Genomic DNA, 24,032 nt, shown 5'->3' with positions numbered 1-24,032 from the left:
ATCCAACATTCATACAGCACTGCAAAATGGCCAACTCACTGTGGACACAGCCCATAATTGTGTGTGGAGGAGCTCTGGCTGTGGATATTACCCATGATCCCCGGCTTCCTGAACCAGAAGAGCTGCCGCTGCAGCAAACACACAAAACCTTGTTCACAATTATTCAGATAAACACAGGTTCTTCATGACTTCCAAGACTTTTTAACTCACCGACTGTACTCACATGCTATTTTAAAGTCTCTCTGACACAGATGTTTTAATCCCCCCCCACCCCCGAGAGAACCCAGCCCTCTTCCAGCTGTGATTTGAAAGGTTGGCTGGTGGCTGAATGCATGAGGCCCTGCCAAATTCTTTAGCCTGGTCAAAGACAAACAGCTCTGTTTGTTGATAGTAATCAGTCGTGTGTTAATGCATTGAAACTGGTTCAGACACGGGTTTAACGTCCACACTGTGCAACCCGATCCTGGTGTGTACGTCTGCAGCCAGAGATAAACACACTGTCTACACTTTAAATCTTGTTTGTACGTTTCATTGCTGCATTTGTTTTACCTCAGTTGTGTGTTTTTATCACCGTGGAGCATTGTAGATAAAAACTATATGAAATCTAACAAAAGAAGTCATCAGCACAAGTGTACATTTTAGTAAAAGTACTTATTAAAAGACAGAAGTACTCAGTGCTGTAGTTTAGTAGCTTGAGTAAGTTACTTAATTTAATTATTTTATAGTTTGTGTGGTAAAAATGCATAATATTTTACAGCTTATCACATTTTATCTGCACAATCTGAATTTGTAAACGTCAAAAAGTTATATAGTAGTGTCAGTAGTAGCACTAGTATCTGTAGTTGTAATGTAGTAACTGTAAATAGTGTATATGGTCCCGTTTATCATATATTATGTAACTAAACTACTTGTAGTACATCAATGACATAATGTAGTATAATATAGTAACACTGTCTCTGAACTTCTTTTAAATCCTCTTTATTGTCACATGCTACTTTATATAAGTGTAAAATATGTAAAGTTCAACTCATGAAATCCACATTCGTGTTGAGAGCAGAACTTTATATTTGGATTTCTGGTTGTTGGGCTGAGCTGTGAAATATAATCATTTATTGGTTTTCAGCAGAATCATATTTTCAGGAATAAAATGTTATTCTTCAAAAGAGGAATTTCTCTGCACGTGCAGAATTTGACGTTCTGCAATAAATCTCCACGCAACACATTTCTTTTATCGTTTTTATGGAATGAGTCAACATCTGAAACTGTACTTATCCTGATATTGATATCTGTCATTTATCACCGAGCCTTCACCGGACTGCCTCTCCGTTTCATCTACCACTGAAAGTCACGTGATGCATTAGTCGGGACAGATTCCCGCCAGTAAAGGTCAGGAGCCCCGGTTCTGCAGATAAAAGCCCGTTTCACTTTTCAGTTTAACTTTGCTCGGCCGCGGCGAGGCAGGAACTGACGTCTTGTTCAAACGATGAGTGGCTGCGTCTCCTCGCCTGCTCACACGGGTCAGACTCATCGCTGCTATCTCACAGCGTTGGTACTTGGAGGGCACCGTCAAGGATTTCATTTCCAGACAAAGCACATTCCTCCGTGTCGTTAGCCTTATCAAAGGCCACGGCCGTGTTGTGACTGGACCCAGAATGAATTTGTGAGTTTTTAAAACGAGCAGTCAGCCGCCTGTCGTCCAGCGTGCTCCACTTTCTCCCTTCAGGACAAAAGAGCGAGCTTCAAATAGGTGGAGTTAACTCAGTCGTGTGGGTCAAACCAAAGGCTACAGGGTTTTTTTTTTTTGCTGATGGGACAAAGCTGCCTTTTTAGTGGAGGTGTGACTTTTTGTGGATCTGCTGTCGGGCTGTTCGCCACCGAGCAGCACGAGACAAGTTTCTATTTCCTCTGTAAAGGGCACAGGCTTCACATGTGATGAATGACCATGGCTTGAGTTTGAAAAGTTTTTTCTGCAGTGGTTTTATTCCCTCAGTGAACACGAGGGAGAAATAGATTATTAAAAATGCGACTTTTCCTGCAGCTACATCAAACGTTTCTTAAAGTTTGTTCGTCACTTTGTTCCAAACTAATTCAGACACATAATCAAAGCAAAAGTACAATAATTTTGTCTGTAGCGCCTTTGTTTAAACTCCAAACAGTTAAAAGTAAATGACACATCTGTGAACATAAATATCTTCTTCTTTTAAGTTGTTACCGGCTCAAAATCTTTTTTTTTTTAGAACTCAGTGGAAGATTTGGAACAGAGGCCCAGAGTGAATGCATTCGTTTTTCAAATCACTTTCTTCAACATGAATTTCCAGGGGAATCATTTTTGCATCTTGATGAAAAAAGGGACATTTATGTGACTGATATCTGAGCTTGTGCCATTTGGTGCAGCTTGATTAGATTTAATGATACAGTTGGGGTTTTTTGGTTGGAGCTACATTCTCTTTCCCTCTTGTAATGTAGGAAACTGTGAGGTGTGGAGATATAAATATAACGAAGATGTTTACAGCCATGATGTGATCTCATGTTGACCTAAGTGAGAGAAACCCTATAATAATGTGACGTAAGTGAAAACTGTTCTTTCACCAACGTGCCTGTTGCTCTCGTTTGGACTCATTTCAGTCTGAAGTGAAACCAACCACGACTTTGTTTTATATGATGATGGCGGAGCTCTGTAGCCCCCCCCCCCCCCCCCCATCTCATTGTGTTGACTTTTTAACTGTTGCATGTTGGGCGGCTCTTCTTCTTGGGGTTAAGAGACGCTAAATGAAAGTGGCCCCGGTGTCTTTTCATGTGGCGCACGGCTGTGGAATAAACCTGCAGCAGATTAAAGCCACATTTCACCGAAAAGCACAAAAAAAAAAAAAAAAAGACTCAGCGTGACGCATCGACTCCAGTTGAAACAGCGGCGCTGGTGCGACTGCAACGATGACTCAGCAATCTGAGGTCAGCCTCTGTCTCCACACCACTGGCGGCTCCTGTGTGTGTATGTGTGTGTTTGTGTGGATGTGCCGACGTGCCGGTGTGGGCATATATTACTCATTCATATTATTTCTATCGCACTCAATAAATTAACTCGTAAACTGTGATGCTCACGCTCGTATATATCGGCTCATAAAGAAAGAATTAAACTCAAGATTCAGTCACGAGGATAAAAGAACAGTTGCATCTTTATTTCCAATCAAACGTTGAGTCTTTTAAACGTGGAGCATCTAAAAATGTGCATTATATGTTCCTGGGGTCAAAGGTCAAGTCATAACCCGAAGATACTTGATTCACACAGAAATAAAACAGACAAAAGCAGCAAATCCAAAATGTTGTGGAAGCTTTGAACTGTGAATGTTTGCTTCAGTGATTTCCTTCTATGGTTAAAGCCCCCCCGACAACCGCCTCATCAATATTAAATGTTCATCAACAAACAAGCAGCTGATCTGCGTCACCAGCGCGGTGAAGCTGTGGTTTCATCAGATCCGAAAGTAAATAAACTTCACCACCCCCGACACTTCTGAATCCGAATCGTCCTGAATTCTGATTGGTGGATCTAAATATGCAGCGTCACCATTTTCCAACTGTGTCTGCCGGTTTGAAATCGCCATATTTCACGTACATATATTGAGTTTGTGTATTTATACTTTAACAATATAGCCTGCTCATATTAAACACAGGTTTATATAGTTGAAAGAAATATTTGTTACTGCACAAAATCCAGATATTAGCACTCTACACATAAAGCAATGTTAAAGAAAGAGAAAAAACAAACAAACTACATTTCCCACAATGCATTTCACCTGTGTGGGAGTATTTAAGCAAATCTAAAAGTGAATGGGTGCTTCCCTGGCTCATAGTTCACCTTTCCACCAAGTTGGAAGAAAGATGGAACGGCAATGAAAACAAAACCTCTTTGGCAAAGGTAAAAATAGAAACCCGCTCTATTCTTGGCCCAAAAAAATTGTGAGCTTTTTTGGAAACAAAACATGTTTTCATTTCCTTTAATCAAATATTAAGATTATCGTGAGATGATGATCGGTTTCCTCAGCAGCAGATTGTTGATCTTTCGTTTGCCAGAGTGCTCACACAGCTGCCCTTTGTTTCCAGAAGCCTTTTCAGTTGAGACGAAGCCTCCAGTGTATTTTCAGAATCCTGCCTCGGCCGGCTCTGGACGTCCTGCAGGGTTTTACACGTGTAGAAAACCTGGCGAGGTGTGTGTGTGTGTGTCTGTGTGTGAGTGTGTGTGTTTACGCGTTGAGACGGAGAGACGTTTTGGAGGCAAACCCCCGGCGAGAGAGCGAGGGAAGGGAGACTAGGGAGGGAGGGAGGAGGGAGGGAGGGTGAGAAGGATGAAATTTCAGATTCCTTTGACAGTGTTGGATGGCTGGCCAGGAATGCACACCTCGTCTGGGTTGGGAAGAGCTTCGGGGATTTGGAATAGTGATCTGAGGCATGTGTGTGCTGGCTCTAAAAAGACGCCCGCCTGTTTACACTTGTGCAAATCGTTAATGGCCCGAGTTAGGGAAGTAAACAAGTGTTTGAATTTGAACGCTTTAATTCAAATTCTGTAAATAAAGCTGGTTTCCGACGTGAGCTCCAGAAAAGTGGGGCCTGGCCTTGGCAGAGCAGACAGGACAAGACGTATACATTTCATTCTACATGTCAAAGTCCTCTTCTGCGTCTTCTTCCAGTTAATCACAATTTAATAGCATTTTTGGTGGCACAGTGAAAGGGAGGGGCAACGAGTTCAGATGGTCATTTCTCCCAGAATTCCTAAAAAACAATGTGATCTCTGTGTGTGTCCAGTCCCATGATGATGATGAGAATCCAAAACATCATAAGACTTAATCTTTATCTCCACGATCACCAGTTATCAGTTTAGGGGCATTATGAAGAGTCGATTATGAGGAAGCACTTTGGGCTTGTTTTAGTTTTTGCTCCCCCCCCCGACCGTCTCCAGTCTCTGGGACAGCTGGAGGCACTCGGCTGATCTGGAGTCAGAGCTCGGGATTGATCGTGCAAATCCATTAAGCCAAGATCAAGTTCTTGCATTGTCCAGCGTTTAAAGAACGGCAGAAAGAAGCACTTTTTAAATACTTAGAGCCGCGTTCACAAGTGATCGGTTTCTGTGCTGGTGTGAGATGTCGGTGTTTGAGGTGATCTGCATGTTGGTGGCGCATGGGGGGGGAACGCCCGCTGTGATGTCACGTACAACATGCTGAGGAGTTTCAGCTTTTCAAACAGTAGGGCTGGATACGTTGGTTTAGATTTGGCATCTCTCTGTTTTCATATATTTTGACTCTCCTCTGTTTCCATACATTGATTTGTTAGAGGCCACAACCTTAATATCAACACTGATCACCACAATGATTAATGCTTTCCTCAAATTAGAAAAATCTGTTTTCATAGCTGCACATATTCATTAATTTAGCTCGTCCTGAGTTTTCTCGCTCTCTTCTCCTCTATCTGGTTCTCTGACACAAACACACACACACACACAAACAGTGACACATCTGCAAACTCAAACTGGGTAAAACAACACAATCTGGTCCTCGCAAAACACGGCTGACGTCAGTGATGATTTGCATATGGAGCAGTAGAGTCATATCCAATCACACGTGCTCATAGAAGACACATCCATGATGCATCTCAACACCAGCTGCACAGACGGACTGGGAGGCTGTTCACTGTGGGATCGAATCTCTCAGGATTTGAACCGGGCCAGAGATTATAATCTTCCAAATTAAAGCTGTTCATGTAAGAAATACCGAAGCCAGGAGAAGTTGTTGCATCTTTGCATTGTTGGAATAATGTCGCCGTGGGTTTAAGCCCATTTGCGTCTAGACGTGATGTAATTGTTTAAGCATAAATCAGATTCTTTTTTTTTCCCAGTGGTTATGAACAAATTACAATAAAGGCTGTTTCTGTGCCTTCTGTCCTCAGAGGTTTATCTCTCAGCACAAATTCATGTATATATGTCGTGTGAGTGCAGCTGGGCTCCTGTGAAACTAAAAAACCATTGATTTGTAAATACACACACGTTGAATAAGAAGCTTTTGGTCGATGCCACAAACTGCCATGAAGCTTTAGTTCCGCAGATTAAACGGAAACTGGAGCGAGATGAAACCAGAGGGAGAAGGAAGCCGGAGCAAACAGCCATCGGTTGTTCCCGGTGTCGGTTTGATTACTTTCAACAGGACTGTGAATGCGACACCTTTTTATGCATAATGTAGGAATCATAATAAGTAAGAAGCCGCCAGATTCTCATCTCCTCCACTTTTGCCGGAGCCTGAGTCAGCTGCTGCCGTCCGGCGCTGCGGCACTAAGCTCCTCCGACTTCACAAAGACGCTGAGCCGGCCTCCTCCACATTGACCCGGTGCTAAATGAAGAGCTGGACGTTCCGCTAATGAAAAGACATCTGGGTTTCGATCGGCCGCCGCGGAAAAGCTTTGTCAGGATCACCTGCTCGCCTGCTTTTTCCATTCAGCAGAGCCGTGTCGGGACCACACACTGGGTTGTGTATTTCACCCCTTGTGCCGCGTCCCGGTCGGTGTTTACTAGAGTGTGTGTGTGTCTGTGTGTGTGTGTTTGCGGTGATGTTTGGTTGTGTGGCGTGGATCTCAGGCCCCGCGCCCGCTCTATAGAGTGAGCTGTGTAGATTTGTAAGACTCTGGCTCGGTGCCCGGCGCGGCCCAGACATCTTCACTGAACGTCACACTGAAACCTTCACTTTGCACATTGTGGAGCGGCTCTGAATGACAGATGGCGAGTGCATCGGATGCATCTGACACACACAGACACACACACACACACACACACACACACGCCCCTCTCCACCCTTCCTTGTCTTAAATAGCAATCCGGGGTTAACTTGAGCAACATGCCGAGGATCTGAGTGAGAACCAAAGTTGTGTGTCGCTGATTCCCCTTTTTAATTCTCCGGCTCAGGTGCTGCAGGTTTGTGTTGCTAACTAAAAAATCTGCTTTTCCCTGAGTTGATCCTCTCTGTCCGTCCCCCGCGTCCCAGGGAGTTGTCTTTGTCTGCGGCTCTGGTCTTTTGACTCTTTGACAGGCCTGAAAGTAGCTGAATTGTTGGAGAAGAAAGGCCCTTTGTTGTGCCCACTTGCTGTCACTGTGGATTTGATTGTCTCAGTGGGCAGCGTGGCCTCAGACACGCACACACTCGCTCCCCGTCCCCCCCCCCAGTGGATGGACATTCCTTCTGGCGAGGCTCCCAGATGGCACCGCAGGTTCTCTGTGGGGCTGCGGACATCAGAAGCAGTGATTGAGCGTGTTTCTGAAAGGCTGAGCAGCATCATGACGGAGGAGCGTGGAGGGCTTTCATTTCCCTCTGAGAGATCAGGCTGCAGAGAGAGAGTTAGGAATATGAGCTGAAGATTGTTGAGGCTTTGCCAAACCAGGTTAACCTGCGCTGGATTGTGTCCAGTGCTGAAAAGTTAATGGAGAACAACAAAAACCTTTTAATTCAGTCATTCTGAAAAGAGAACATCTGCTGCTTTTCCTCATCACAAAGTTAATTTCTTCAGAGTTTCAGGCTGTTTGTCAAAACAAAAATGTTGATTGGCAGAAGTTGCTTCAGGCACCTGATACCTGTGTTAACACATTTCAACAATTTATCTTTTTGTTTACACTGAAATCATTCAATTAATAAAAAACAAAGAATTAGCAGCTTAATAAATAAAAACTGTATATGGTTGCAGCTCTAATTTCATCTCAGAATGATGACTAACGAATTAAATATCATGTAATGCAGTCTAAGATAAAACTCTTATGACAAAGAAATGTTATTGAGGGTAATAAATAAAAAGAGAAGACAAATAAGACCAGCTATATAGATCTTTAAAAAACTTAAATGTAAATAAAGAATACAAATCTAGTATGCATTGAATATTCTGTAAATAATAAAAGGTTTTATATCTGCAAACATAAACGTAGATCATAACTCACATCGACTGAGCTCCTGTGTTGATATATTATTATGCACATATTTTATATTCACAGGAAATAAGTCGACCATTATTCTGACTTCTAAGAAATTGTAGCTCATCAGCAAAACCGTTTCCAATCCAGAGTTTTCCTGCAAAACTGAAACATTTTGTACGTTGTTGCCTCAAACTACAAACGTACGCCCATATATTTAGTGAAGCACTTCTCTTAGGTATTAAAATAAAGTGGACGTTGTTGTAGAGGTGTCGTCCTCTTGTGTGTCTGTGCACTGAACGCACACAGGCCTCCACCACCTCTGCTTCCTCAAGCTTCAGGATAATGAACCTGGTTTGAAAAGTGAGCCCAAAGTGGTCGGATGCTTAAAACAGCCGATGAGCTCCGGAGCCACGGGGGTTAGTGACATGCTGCAGAGCTTCCAGAGGACGTCTCATTAAAAACTGTATTTTAGTGTTTTATGACAACGCTTACAAGCCATGTCAGCTCCATTAAAGAAGAGTGGTAGTTAAAGAGAGCGTCCTGTCATCCGGAAGGTGACCGATCGTCATCTGCACGATATCTAAACCGTGAAGATCCTCACGTGCCCTGAAGCCGTCTCCGCTCCCGAGTCAAGCTTTCGTGTTGTTTAATTGATTTGTTCAATCTCCTTTTTTAAATGTTTAATTAACCCACACCCAGATTAAAATGTCACTAGTATAAAGTCCTCAGATCCTTTATCCCCGCTGGTTGAGCTGGAAGTACGTTTATGAATCCTGGGAAATTACAGTTTCCCCCGAATGGAGGTCGGTGGCAGTTACAGTCCTGCCAGCACAGACGTGATGTCACAGAACCAAAGATATGAGAATATAAAAATATATTTAGCTCCTGTGGGTGTTAATTTGATTGATGATTTGATTTTGTTGCATCACACCAGACAAACTGCTGCGAGAGAGAAGCTTGTGTCGCTCAGAGGGAGGAGAACAATGGAGGCGTTATGATTATTTTCTACCAAACACACTGGAGATTTTACTTCCTTTGCATTATGATATTAGAGTTGTGTATGAGACAGAAACATAATAGTTTTTACTGTATTTTGCAATTTCGGGTTCGAATAGCTAAATACAACCAAACTTACTGGAGCAATTAACACGTGAACATTAGGTTTTGGTATCGTTTCATTTTTTTCTGACAAAGGTGCTAATGTATACGTTTTTCTTTAGAAGAAAGAACAAATTCAATTTGACAAAATTATTTTTGTTATTGCTGCGGCAAATTGGAAGCTGAAAAATAACATATTGTGCTTTTTCAGATGGATAAAATCAAACCCTCCCACAATAAGTCAACACTGAATAACAGTTTCAGTTCTGCTTTCAAATATATCCCATTCCAACATTTTGCATTGGTCCCAACTAATAACACGGAGGAGGAAAGGGAAATATGACATAAACCTAGCTTGTTAGCTCAAGCGATGTTCCCATGCTCCATTGTTACTGTAGTTAGTGATGTTGTCTAACGAGCACTGCTGAAATCCACCGTTAATTAATTGATGGAAAATTAACAAATGGTTTTAATATTTGAATATAATCTCACATGATCTTATTCAGGCAATGTTTTTAAATTCATATATTGGTTTTTCAAATGTACTCTCCTGGTTTTCTGCTGCCCAAGGTGGCAGCTTTAAATAACCTGTTTTTTCTGTGAAGTCATTTTTCTCTCTGTTCTGAAACGGCGTAAATGATTCATCGGCTAATTTAAAGAAAATACAGATAACAGACAAATTAATTGATAAGGAAAACGCCGTGGCAGCCCCCACGTAAAAAAGAAAAGACGTAATTTGCTCGGTGTGTCGGGTTCAATCGGTAAGATGAAGACTTAATAAAGTTTCTCTCCTTCCCGTAGGTGCGTCCTGCTGCCTCTCCTGGGTGTGAAGCCTCCTCAGCAGTCCCTCATCCTGCTCGTGGACTCTATCGACGAGGGCTGTCAGCTGGGCGAGGGGGAGCAGAGGTCCCCCCCCGGCTCCCCCAGGACCATCGCCGAGCTCCTGGCCAGCCACCACGAGTTCCTGCCTCCCTGGCTGCTGCTCATCTGCTCCGCACGCCGGCAGAACAAGGCCATCACCAAACTCTTCACAGGTAAACGCTCCGGCTGATGAATTGAGGTCAAAGCTTGAGTGCCGCCATTGTTGATATGTCTTCCTCAGGGCTGTTGTCATCTATTGGCTTCAATGCCTCCAATGATTTCCGGTGGTTCTGCTCCATTTCCTTTTGTTTTGTCCATATCTGTTCGCTTCCAGAACAGGAGGCTCTGTGCATAATCCCAAATGAGCTGAGCTGGTTTAAAGAAACACTCTGATATATAAAAAACATGATGCATCACTAAGGCTACAAACACAGTGTGGTGCGGTGTGGCTCGGGTTTTGGTCGCAGCTGCTTGTGGAGTCCGGATGCAGAAGGTTTTTCCAGCACCTGGACCTGCCCGGTGAGATCATGGTCACGGCTGCAGACCTCCTCCTTCATGTCCGATGACACCGCTCCCACCCGGCTGCTATTATCTCCTTGTCAGGCCGGCAGCCCACTCGGTGCTGATGAGCTGGCTCCACGTTCAGCGAGGACCTGACTGTGTGGGAGGAAGTCTGCGCCGCCGGCTCGCTCTGCTGCGTGTTTCCTCCTCTACCTCCGCTGAGCCGCTGAACGTGGGAGCTTCTCCTGCCCTCGGCTCAACCCTTCAATCATTACGTAATATCCCAGCAGTCTCTCCTCCGTCAGGTTTCAGGCTGAAAGAGCCACTTTTCCTTTTGTATACTGACTAAATAACACTTCTACAGCCGTATAAGAGTAGTCAAAATAATCGTATTACTATTATTTTGACAATAAAATGAGGTGCTAATCTTTAAGTGCTGAGTTTAAAATCTAATCTTGATTTAAATTCCTTCTTCCCCATGTTACTTGATTGTCAGGTTGGTATTCAAGCTCAACCATTATGTTTATTTTTGGGGGTGATACTGCTTTTGGGGATTCAAATAAAATGTATACGACATATCAGTCAAAATTCATGGAGCTAGTTAGTAGCTTGATATCTATGAGTGTTTGTTTAATTGAATTTAAGGCGACCATTGAACCTTAGAGGAGGCATGAGCTCTATGAGACTTTCTTTTAAAATTTTGTATTATTTTGAGGTAAATATTTTCGGACTGGGATTTAAAGAAAGTTGGGAATTTGCCACGAAGATTCTTAATTTTTTTTTGGCCATTTTATGGACAAAACAATTAATCATGGAGGTAATTGCCTCCCTGATTGATGAGCACGTGGGTGTGTTTGGGTTTAATGAGCCATGTGATGCTCTCTTAGACCTGAGCCATGTTTTACAATGGGTGTCAACTTGTGCATTGATTGAAGTTTTATGGAGCAGTTTGGCATCACCGTCCAGTCGGATTGATTCACGCCTCAACTCAACAATGTTCAAGCACAGTGGACGAGAGAGTTATGGTTGAAGTGAACTCTGAAAGGTGTTGATTGGTGTTAGAAGTGAGAGGGTGGAGCCCCGAGTTTAAAAGACTGAACTCTGGGAGTCTTTTGTGTTCCTCATGCGAAACAAACCGGCTGTGATGCGAGCTGCCCACTCTGTAATTGCAAAGACATGCCCACCCACACTTTTCCTCCAGGATCAAAGCTCCTACGTGAGAGCCCGTGTGAGAGGAGATCCTGGATCAGGTATCAGAGTCGCAGTGTGAAGCATCCTCCCAAAAAACCTCCAGCCCACTGACAGAAAAGACGTTTTATATTTAATTTTTGTCTCTTTCTTCTGCCGGGAATTTGCATTTAATCGTATTTGCTGGTTTATCCTCAGTGTGTGTTTGTGTGTATGTCTGTGTGTGTACTTCGTGCTGTGTCTGGCCCGAGCCACAGTTTTAAATCAGCAGGAGTGCATCTAACCTCGACAGGGGGAATATATAACCGTGCAAGCTGCAGATGTAAATGCTAATAGGAAGTTTCTGCCTGTTTGTGGCTGAAGAGCCGTCTGTTCTTTTTAGCTTCTGATATGATTTGAAGGGATTTTCATCTTGGAACAATCAGATAAGCTGCACTTATCTTCTGTCATTTCTTTCTTTCTGTTCCACTGGCTCTCATTTCTGCTTTCTCCTTATTCCACTGGCCCTTTGATGACGGCCAAGCTTTTGTCAGGCTCTTATTCCAATTGGCCGACAATTTGGCGTTCAAAGCCGAAAACCTCCGTTTGAACCGAGGGAACAGAACCACACTCGCACATCAGATGTGACGACCACCGCTTTAAAAGGGGGTGAAGGACAAACGTGGTTTCTCTCTTTTTAACTGGACAAACACGCTGTTCTAGATCGGAATCTCCTGTATTTTAAGCTTTTCATCGCTTCCCCATTGAGTTTGTGCATTGAGATGCTCCCGAGCCACAATGAGCTGTGGCCTTCCTCTCCTCTGATGCTTTTAGCAGCGTCTCTGTTTTGTCTAGGTCCAGCCTTCCGCTTTGGGTTCAACACTGGAAATTCTTCTGCAAGACCTGTCTCTCTCCCCCCCCCCCCCCCCCCCCCTTAACACACAAACGGATGTAGACCTGCACACAAACACACACACGCCCACTTGCCGTGTCCTCGATTAGCTTGTGCGCCTTATTATGAACCCAGCAGTGTGGACGCTGCTTATTCATGCAGCACTGGACCTAAAATAGACCAGAAGGACTTCAGAGGATTAAAATTGAGGCCAAGTGTCACCCTAAAAATACTCCTCCATATTGTTTACAAGTCGGAGATGGCCGTGACCTGCCAATACACTCCACTTTCACGCTCGCTGCAGAGCCAACTCCTATTTTATACGAGCGGCCTGTTTTGTCTGGGGCGGAGGTTGTGAGGGTTTCCCAGTATACTCTGGTCTGCGGTGATGGGAACGTTGCGGCGGTGTGAATATATTGTCGATAAAGTTTGAGTAATGGGGGTCACGCTGCAGAGGAGAAGCCGGGGCCAGAAATCTGCTGTGACGTGTTTTCAGATTTCGGAGAGGACGGCGGCGGCGGCGGCGCTCTGGATTCCTCTCTCCTCACTCCTCTGTTGTTCCTCGTGTCCGACTCGCAGTGGAATGTGCTTGGGGAAGTTTTCGACACCTCTGAGACCGAAGCAGGAAGGAGGAGGCATTCTGGGTTCTGGCTGCAGAATGCCTCGCTCGCATCCGCTCGGCTCAGGCCTCACAAACAAAGGCCGTTCTGTTGGAGAGGAGCGGTTCCAGAGTTGTGCAGCGTGTCCCTCTGGCTGACTCACTTTATATATTTATATAAATATCACTTCAGTCTGCGTGCCTTCACTTTGACTTGACTCCTGAGATGTAAATAGGCACCGACTTGTACTAAAAACTGAAACGCGCTCTGTACTTTGCAGCTTCTTTCCCTCCCATGTGACAGCAGACCTACAGCTCCCCCCCCCCCCCCCCCTCTGTGTGCTCTGCTACTGTACGACCAAGATGGGGGTAGCGGAGTGGAAACACTTAGGCAGCGATTTTGGTTTGGAGCCGGGTAGAATCTGTGCCAATTTAACAAGGCCTCCGGCAGCGGGGCAGAGCCGTGGTGAGGGGAGGGGGGGGGGGGGCGGTGGAGGTGGGAGACTGAACCAGGGATTAACATAGAAACAGCCTCAGACACTTTTAGACAACTCATACCTCAACCTCTCATAATGTTCTCACAGGCACAGAGGTGACAATTCCTCCAGATTCCTAATTTACATTGTGCTGAATCAGAAACAGCTCCTGGATCTGTGCAGAAATCTATTGGAAGGTTATTAGAATTTGCCTTTTTTTAATTTTTTTTTATGGTTGCATTAAAAATAATAACAGGCTCATTTGACTAATGATAATCCCCTCCTACACTTCGATCCAGCCTAGTGTGTGATCTTTTTATCACTGAACTGTAATGGCTACCATCTGCACAGTATTATTCGTGGTGCAGGGCTGTCAAAGTTTCACAAGCAGTAAACGTGTCTCTCTCTCTCGAGCATACGTCTAGAAATCCTCGAGTATATATCTTATGATGCTCATGTATAAATATTTGATAACAGAGTTTAGAAAACTGTTTATTCCTGGAGCCTCAGTAGGTTTAGTTTGTATTTAGCCTCTGATCCAGAATAGCAGGAAAGACATCCATTTCACATTCATTGTTTACATTTGTTTCTATATATTCCCGAGTTCATAGACGTGCATGTGCTTAATGTGCTGATAGGCAGAATGTAGTGGAAAATGTCTGCCTTGATAAAATGGAGAAGCTAATGTTGTTAGCATAGAGTGTCTCCACTTCGTCCCTCTATCCCTCTATCCGGAAATCAAGATAGAAAAAAAAATAATGCTTAATGAGACTTAACGTGATAATTAATGATCTTTAAAGAAGCTGTTACCTTTGGACCCAGTCGGGAGGTTTCCAGTCACAATCTAAACTGATCAGGCTGCTTGTTCCAGCTCAGTTTCTCGATATAGATAATAATCTCGTGATCTAAATCCCTGCAGTAAATAAGCAGATTCCTCCGAAAGGATATTTTTAAAGAAAATAACGGATTTAATTAAAAATTTCAAAGAACAGAAATTGAGTGCGTGTAGTGAGACGATAAGAATCTTTATCTCTAATCAAATCCATTCTCTTTTCCTCCTGGATCTATGTAGAACCGTCTTTCAGAAGAACGACCACATGGAGTCGGAAGAAAGAAATATGTTCAGATCTGAGATAACAGAGCGAGAATCACTGCCTCTCAAATCTCTCCTCCCGCATGGAAGCTTCTCGTTACTAATCCGTCAGTACAGGAGGAGGAAGATGACAGTGATACAACCCAGTTTAAAAAGGAAACACAAAACAAAAACCCCTGTGCAAGCCGTACTTAGCCGACATGAGCGAGGGATGAGGGAGGATGGAGGATGGAGGAGGTCTGGATCTGAGCTCTGCAGTGCCAGTGGTTATAATAATATAGTTTCGGTGTGTTCTGCTGGAGCCGTGAAAGATAATCGCTCCCTTGAACAACCACATTCCAGCGCCGCCGTGTTACAGCGACTTCTATTAGATTGATTTCCACTGTCATGAAATACAGTATTATTTCCATTTCTTCCCAATTCTTGCTCTTAGTTCCTCTGCTTGGTCGCGAGGGGCACTTGGCAGGAGTCGAGGGCAGAAGCCCGCCAACAACTTGTGAAGCAGCCACACACACATACACACACACACACACACATAAAAGCCCCTCTTAGTTATGAATCACAGCTGTAATTAAGACAGTTATACTCCCTGGCTCGGTGTGAGGAATGTTACAGGAGCGTGCGGCCACTTCAAGAGGACGCTCACCCTGTGAGGCGTTCTGATGGAGGGTTTACTCATTTCCTTCCTCGGGTGACACATTTGCACAAGCTCGCGTTTAAACTGTGGGTCATGTTGTATAGTCTGAGGCACGTAGGTTCTATAGGAGGTTTTTTACAGCTGTAGAAATGCACACTTTTATGAAACTGTGGATAATGTCCAGAGAATTTGGTAGTTTGGAGAAAGCTCAAATATCGTTTTTGGACTTTATCTCCAAAAAATTTGTGTTGCAGAAGATTTTGAATTCACAACAATGGAGAATACAAGCAGGAGGCAGGACTTGATGTATGGATTCCATTGTAGAAATCATAATCTTTTGATAACGGAATATTTTAATTGGCGCTTATATCCCGAAAATCTTTCAAATCCTGTCATCATCCTCCTCAGCGTCATCTACGTAGACGGCTCCTCTTTTTTTTTATCCTGACATTTTTGTGCACAGTTTTTCGTTGCTATGTATTTTCCGGATTTTTAATCGGGTGCTGGCTTGAAAATGTCTGGAGCAACTGACTCACACATTTGCGTAATCCCTTCTGGAAAATGCTCAGAGTGTCCACACCGTCCTGAAGCAGCTCATGCGACCCTGAAGTGGGCCTGTGTGTTTTTGTTTCCTGTGTTTCTGTGTCATGGGGGAGAGGGGCAGTCCCCCCCCCATCGTGACCCTGAACCACATCTCCCAGCTCCGCTCTCACCACCGTGAATGGAGCTTTCTTTGGACGCCCTGTCAAGAGACGGAGCTGATTTACCACCAATGATCACAAAACGAAAAAGAGCAGCCCTGTTTGAAACGTGTGCGCCCTGCTCCTCCGCCGCTCTGAGCAGCCCTGTGTCCCGAGGCGTGCGGGGGGGATCTGACACAAGGCAAGGCCGTGCTGGTGCAAAAAGAAAAAAAGCATCAACCGAACTCTTAACATCTCCCTGGATGTGCTTTTCTCGTGTGTCTACTTTCCTTTTTGGTCTAAATTGTGAGACCTCAGTTGTGCGACCGCGGGTTCTTCTGGCCGACACACAACACAAACACAGTCGTAAAGCAGCGAGGACGGTTTATTTCTTCTGGGCTGTGGAATGCTCCCTGAGGAGAGACAAAGATGGCTCTGCTCACAGACTGCCCCAGTAAACGCTGCGGCGGCATTGACGTGCCCATCGGACGAATCTGAGACTTTGACTGTGAAATAAAAAAAATTGCGAGTTTTATGAGAGGTTACGCGCCAAGAACAATTTTGCGGACTGAGAGTGGAGGGGGAGCTCCGAGGCAGTTTTAAAGCAGAAAAGTGTAAAAGCTTTTATTTAATGGTCTGAAGGACTTTAAAGCCAATTCCAACACATCTTGTCCGGGCAGCAGCCTTTCACCAGGGCGCCCAAATCGCTCTGCACCAAACCAAAGAGAACATTGACAGATGCCTGCTGCAACCAAAACACAATAAAAGCCTCCTGTGTTCTCTCCTCTTACTTTTCACTTCAGATCGTCTCTGTTCCTCGAGTCCCGGGCAAACACGAGGACGGCAGATTTAATTAGCTTACCCCCCCCCCACCCCCACCCCCCCTTCTTGAAATTGGCTTACACAGACAAGCTGATTTATGTCCATATTCATTTATGAGTAGTCGTCTGTGAGGCTGCATGTTGAGCCTCACTTTGGATGAGCTGAAGACCATAATCCTCGCTGAATACTGTAATTCACCGTCATGCAGTCTGACAGCCGGGGCAAATTACAGGTCTGCCGTGTCTGTATCTCCAACACCTTGGGTGCTGCGCTGCAGTAACATGATTCTGAACATGGCTGACGATCCGGGCGGGCCTCTTCCCTCTCGAGGTGATGCCCTTTGGTATGCGGCATGCCCCTGCCACATTTTTTATAGACTCGAGATTCTTTTATTTCATCAGGGGTGTAGCACAGAGCCTCACTTGTCGTTTTCTGCTTTAATTGAAGGGTGTTTTTAATTAAGTCTTAGTTTAACTTGAGTTGAAATTGAATTTTTGGCAGGTTTTCTGGCTGTTTTTGCTTCAGGGTAAAGGTCTCGAGAGTAAATACAGTTTAGCTGCCTGGTGACCTGCATGCCAGGGATGACTTTGCAAGTAACTGGATTCCACAGAGTTCTCTCCTGGTGTCGAATCTGTTTCACTGAGAAATCTTTTAACCAAAATGGTTCCAGACTTTCCTGGCACCGCGTTCAGATAATGGCTTGTTTGACTTGATGGCTAATAAAACACGACTGACATGCAAGAGCGAGTGGCCTCTGGTGCAGGTGACTGGAAACATGTGGCGGCAGGGAGAAATGAGGTCACCTGGAGGTCAGCCAGTGTAATGATGGACAAAAACACAGGAAGGTATCGAGGAAATTTGAGTGAGTGGGAACTCCCTGCACAACAAGAGCTTAGTGACACCTGAAAAGTTCTCCAGGAGGAAACAGGTTATTTTAGTGACTGGAGGGTAAATCATTTTTTTAATTTGCATGGCTTTTCATGGATCCTATTTAGCTTTTAAAAGATTTATAATAAAGGTAACATAATAAAAAAGGGTAAGGGTTAGCGTTATGGATAAAATACTGATTTAGAGACTGAATAAAACAATTGGGAAAGATTCGTAAGATGACGTTATTAGATCCTTATGAGTTTAAACATGAATTTGAATATAAATAACTTTCAATAACAGGCCAACACAAATACAACCTAATGTATAGAGTTTTTGTAAAATGTAAACTTACAGTTTGCCTTATTTTCCATTTATTCTGTCAAATAACAGTTTTAATATCTGCAACACTTAAACCAGCTATGTTTGTGAGTGTTTCATATTATCAGCCAAACAATATATAGGTCAGCATCCAGTGAATACACAGTCTGGATAAAGTTACTACCATTTATGTACTGTTGCTCTGGTTTGATCTGTGTATTCTTGGCTGAACTCTGTGTTATTTCTCGGGGATGATATTTCCAGTCGGTCGTGCAGCTGCAGGAAGACGCTCGGTGATATACGGTGACATCTCTCTCTCCCAGTTATCTGCTGTGGAATTCGGAGAGAGGCGGCTTGTGAGTGACCAGGTGCGCTGCCTTATGATTCAGCCTCTTGTCACCGTCCTAATGAGCTCCTGTCATTCAGAGGCACGGTCAGATTTTCCTTCAGCTGCTGGTGGAACAGAAACCTCAGCGTCTCAGTGCAGGCAGTGTTCCACACAACTGTTCATAAGATGGATGGTCTTTTTCTCCATGCAGGTGGTTTGATGGCTCCATCAGCCTCAGCTTTGTATCAGAGATAATCCCAAAACCACACGAGCGCACCTGGAACCACACGCCACCATTCAGGGAACTGGATTTACTGCTCTACACAGAGAAAACACAACAAACGAGAAACAGTAGAGGTGAATTATCGGACTGATGACGAGGTGCAACTGTGTTTACCGATAATAATCAATCACAAAATTATTTCAGGACGTCATAGTTTTCAAATGAGCAGCTTTCTAAACATTGTAGATGCTTGAAAACTCTCCACTCTTCCAACGACTGATTATTCAGAATAAATCATTTTTCCGATGACTATGTTTCCATGAATTGCTAGTTGAATATTCCTTTTACTAAGCATAGTCTTATCATGACTCACATCATCATTATGTCCACTACACTATTACATCCAATGTTATTCCACCAGTTTCAAAACCTCAACCCTGAAGTAGTTTAATATGCAATGCTGCAAAACACCATCTAATTAGTATTTTGGTAAATATACTTAAGATGTAAACATGTCTATATAATCCTGTTAAGACTCCACATGTCTTAATTTGATTATTCCTTATTCAGATATTGATCTTATTCAGAAAATGCTGTTCACACGGCAGCGTCTCCTCCTGACTGTTGACCTAATAACATTAAAATCAGAATATTGGTGTCCATGTAAACGTATAGCAGCAGAGATGTAGTCTTAACACCACAGTGTGTGGATGCAGCCTCAGACTCCACCTCTCCCAGTGAGCCGTGCTGCTGTGTGTTAAGTATATTCCTGTTTGCCCCACCCCCCACCTCGTCTGCCCTGCTCAGCTGCACCGCGACAGGTTTGACTGGAAACCCCTCTCACGTCCTGTTTGAAATTCAGCAAGAGGCGTGTTGGGGCAGGAGTGGTTTCACGTGCTCTGCCTCCAGCGCTACACAAATTAATTGTTAAACTGTAATAATTCCAGTGTCTGCACCGATGCTCGTGTAGCGTGGCAGTGAAAATACAGAGCAGTTAAAGTGTAGTCACTAATCCAACGTGATTTCCTTCTGCTCGGCTGAATTAGGGGCTTGTTGGAGTCGAAGCTCCTCCGTGCTTTGCTTTGTCTCCTCTCACTTGTGAATAAACCACATTTATCCCAGATGAAGTAGAAAGTTGTGTCTTTATTTGTCTGTCAGAGCAGAAATCAGAGTGTGTGTGTAACCAAACAAGGTCCTCAGCAGCGTTTCTCAAGGCTTAAATAGCAGCACTCTTTTCAAGAGGCTGTTGTTTGCAGACCGTTGGAGCTGCCTCTCGTCCACATACTTGTGTTTAGGAGGTTGGCGCTGGTGTGTTTTGGAGCGGGGAACACTGCAGCTGTCGAGCAGACGTTTGTCGAGCGCGGGTTTACTGGAGGGCCCGAGGAGAGGGCAGCGAGGGCTTGGGTTTCTGTTTGCTTTATGGATCCGATGACTTAAGATGGTGTCTCTGGCAAAGAACGTGCCAGATCTCAGACCTCGCCATTCCCGAGGTCCAGGTTGATGAGCTCGGACCCCTCTCTCTCCTCGATGTGCACGCACGCACGCCTCGTTTGTCATCTGAAAAATTAATCTAGGAGGCAAACAGTCCCTCTTTGTAGGCGAGGCTCTGTCTCCTGTGGACGGGTTCCAGCTCTGTAACGAGCAGCAGCTGTCTGCGAGGCCTGGGCTCAGGAGCTGCGTCCCTCACCCGGATGAATGTGTCATTTGTTGCTTGTTTAGCAGTCGCCTTTGTTCAGACCCTGAACCGTCCTCACGGTACACAGCTACACCCACCCCCCCCACCCCCCACCCTGTCTAATAACGCAAAAATCTAGGCCGTCATAACTGTGGGAGGAAATAAAATTGTTCTTGGAGAGCATCTGGACATTTATAGCCAACGTGAGTTCTTTCATTTTTCTGGAGTGCTTAATAGTAGTTCCTGTTACACCACAGTCATGAAGTACAGGTCGGATGACTTTTCCCCCATGCGGTGGTTTGAGTGTTGGATCTGCACGAGTTGGGCAGAAATCAATGCCATGACGTTAGGGTTGACATCCAGGCCTTATAAAGTATAAAGTGATGTGTGCTGATGAAGTGGAAACTGTCGGTCATCCTCCTCCAAGTGCTGGTTCAGAAAAGCTTCTTCTCTTCTTCAGCTTGTTCTACCTGGAGACTTAAAGACTCCACAGTTTTAGAGCTGCAGAGAAACAGAAGTTTTATTCTGAAAACTGAGGAGCAGCTTTTCAGTCTGGATGGGCAGACACAGATGTTCGGAAACAATGACGTAGACACTCCCCACTTCCTGTTGATTGGTTCTTTCAATCACGATGTAGCCTTCGTTGATTCGTCAGGCCCCTGTCACATGACCCCCCTTCCGGAAGACAAACAACTGGCATCAGACTTGTGTAGAATTCAACAAGGATAATCAATTACAAGCATTTCTGACTTTGCTAACAGCTGCAAGATAATAAATGCACAACATGCTTATTCACAATTGCTTGTAGCCTAGCTCATTTACACACAACCAAATGCTTCCTGTCTACACCAACTAGTATCGACAGGGAGTAAAACTGATCCAGATCCAAAACGCTTGTGTGGACGGAAATTGTTTCAGTTTGAAAACGCCATTTTCAGACGGAACGTAGTGTGAGTGGAGCTTCACTTCTTCTTTTCTTTTCTCTCTTTCACAGAAATGTGTTTTAACAGAAATCCAGGCATCTGCTTTATTTCATGTGGCTGCAGTCACATCTCAGCCTCCTCCTCCTCCTCCTCCCACCTCCAGCTCAGACTGTATCTTCATAATTGGTGCGTCAGCGACCGTGGAATGTAGGAAACACTGTTTATCATAAACTACAGCACAGAAGCATTTTTCCTTTTGTTCCCCCGAGAAAATATTCACAACGAATCTCGATGTTTTTCTCAGTCCCGCAGTAAACGGAGTGAATCAGATGAAGGAATGTCACACTTTTAAAAAAAGAGTCAAAATATTTTCTTTTTCCTCTTAGTCCACTGAAATCCCTGTTTCCCCCCCTAATGGCCTCTTCCCCCGCTTTCTCAGCGAGCGGGTTTCCTGTCCCAGCTGGAACAAACCCAGAATGTCCAAAGAAGGATTTGGTCAAGAAGGAGTATGAGAACGATGGCAGTGACGTCAGAGTAGCAGAAATACACACACAAACACACACACACACAGACACACACACACAGGCACAGGCACAAACACACACACACACACACACACACACACAGACACACACACACACAGGCACAGGCACAAAAACACACAGACACACAGGCACACACACAGGCACACAGATCACAGCAGGCCTCAGACGTCTTTCTTTAAACATGACAGCGTGATAAAATATTCATATGATTTCGCTTTGTTGACAAAGACACTGATGATTCGTGATTGTGCAAATACAACGTTCACAAATCACAGATGAAAGTGGAAGGAGGCTTGTGAAGCATGTTCACCAGCTAGTTTGGCTTTTAAAATAAAACGTTGGAGATAAAGAGGAGATAAAGACGGAGAAGTCCTCTGATGATCTCACGAGAGGCTGAAACTTGATCTTTAATGCTTGAAGTTGGAGCCAGAGGAGATAGTGTGCACAGAGGGAACAGGTACACACATCAGGAACCATGTGGTGCCTTCAAGGGCTCCTTCATCTTTTAGATCTGAAACCCCACGTTAACCTTTCCCAGAATCATAACAACCCATTACGGCTCTTCCCAGGCTACTGTCATGATTTATGAGTTGGTATTTGTAAAGCAAAGGTTTGAAATATTGAGCATCTTTAATGTTTAAAGATAGAAGAGCCTAAGTATTTTTGGTGTAGTTACTTCGCTGGCTTCCCATGGATCTGACTGGAGGAATGTGTGAGCTGGTGCAGGGGGTCAGGCAGCCGGAGAGAAGAGCGTGGAGGGTTGGAAAACTCCACACGGCCTCCGAAAACAATGACAGGCTGAAAGTGGGTTAGGGTCATCGAGTTGCTGGAGTGATTGGGCAATTGTATTGTACGATGCAGGAGAGAAATACTTTATAGCTTTATTAATCCAAAACTGCTTGTGCAGCTTCCCCCCCCTCCCCCTCTTTTTTTGGTTAAACATTAATCTGCAGCCGTGAATATTCAGAATAAACAGAGTATTGATTTGTTTTCAAGAGGTTATTGTTTTTCTATGTATCCAAGGCTTGTTCTGGTTTAGATTGTAGAACTGCAGTACGACATGTGTCCGTCCATATGATCCCTATTATAATAGTCATTAATCCTAAGTATTTACCCCCCCACCAACCCCACTTCTCCGGGGGTTAGCAGCTCTGTCGTAAAACATTTTGGCAATTGGTACTTATTATGAATTCCAACCAGAGAGAGTGTGTGTTTTATTAAAGTTAATCCAGAAACAGATTTCTCTGCTTCCCTCCTCCTGCCATGTTTTGAAATGATACCAGAATACATCTCATCACTATCTCCGGCGTGAATGTTTGCATTTCAACAGTTTTATCGCAGTTTGAAATACAAACGAAGGCCTCAAGGACAAAGTAAGAGGAGATTACTGCGAGCTGCTGTTCAGTGGGTTGGGAGCTTATCTAAAACAAACTCAGAAGCAGACGATAAAGGAAAAGCCAATTGCTCCTATGTTTACCGGGAGCTGTCGTCCAAACCGTCGATGGGAACTGTTGTTCAACTCATCGGGGTTATCTGGCGTCCAGGTGCGCTCACCACTGGGCCTGTGTGGAAGAAGATTTCACAGCCTGGGGGAATAAAGCCCTGCCTCGGGCGCGGGGACACTCAGGTTTTGTACAGGGTAAAAAGTGGTGTTATATAATCAAAGCAATCACTTTTCACTGCTGGGGATGAAAGTGTATAAGTGAGGATTTTTTGCTGAATTGATTCTTTTCATTAAAATCTGTAAGAGCACTTTCCAGGGGAGAACATAAAATGCTCGGTCAATATGAAGAAGCCTAAAAATCGAAACCCTAATCACCTAATTTTTTTAAGTTAATCGTAATGAGTCTGTGCTCAGCCTGGCGGATAAAGTGGATCTTTTCACAGAGCGAGATTAAACTGGCTCAGACGCATTAGCTGTGGTAGAAAGACCGTAAGTCATTGCAAATTGTGCAGTACTGTATGTCAATAATGTTTTCTTTCCTTATCCCAGTAACCTCCTGAGAACCATGGGAACTGTAAATACAAGTATGCAGAAATGCTCTCCTCGCCCTCTGGCTGCACAGACCACGAGCAGATTGTTTTAACATGCAGGACAGTTCACTTAATGCCCATTAGCCGAGGCCATTAAGGGGCCATTTTTTTCTCGGCACTGGGAGGAATTTCCTATTAAAGATCGTTCATTAAGACCCACTGTGATCATTTCAGGGCTTTTTCCTATGAAGGATTTCTAAAGGTCTGAGCAGGGAGCATTTGGGACAATAATAAGTGAGGCACTGGAGAGACGTTATACAGATCATTGATGGGCTACAAGGGTGGGAATTATGTCCCCTTTGCTCTCCCACGATTCAAATCTTGTACATTTACAGCCCTTATTGCAGATTTGCTC

The 24,032-nt window shown here is 44.2% G+C and overlaps 1 protein-coding gene across 1 annotated transcript in view; it reads left to right on the top strand.

Moving 5' to 3' along the window:
- LOC128446227 (ankyrin repeat domain-containing protein 50) overlaps positions 1-24,032 on the top strand; it is a 36,093-nt gene that overhangs the window by 5,795 nt on the left and 6,266 nt on the right. Inside the window, exon 3 of the mRNA XM_053429224.1 lies at positions 9,836-10,068. Within this exon, the coding sequence (XP_053285199.1) occupies positions 9,836-10,068 (233 nt within the window). The remainder of the gene's footprint in view (positions 1-9,835; positions 10,069-24,032) is intronic.

Source organism: Pleuronectes platessa, chromosome 8 (assembly GCF_947347685.1).
Source record: "Pleuronectes platessa chromosome 8, fPlePla1.1, whole genome shotgun sequence".
In the NCBI taxonomy this organism is placed as follows: Eukaryota; Metazoa; Chordata; class Actinopteri; order Pleuronectiformes; family Pleuronectidae; genus Pleuronectes; species Pleuronectes platessa.
Note: the sequence above shows the minus strand (reverse complement) of the source record. Positions and strands in the feature narration are given on the sequence as shown.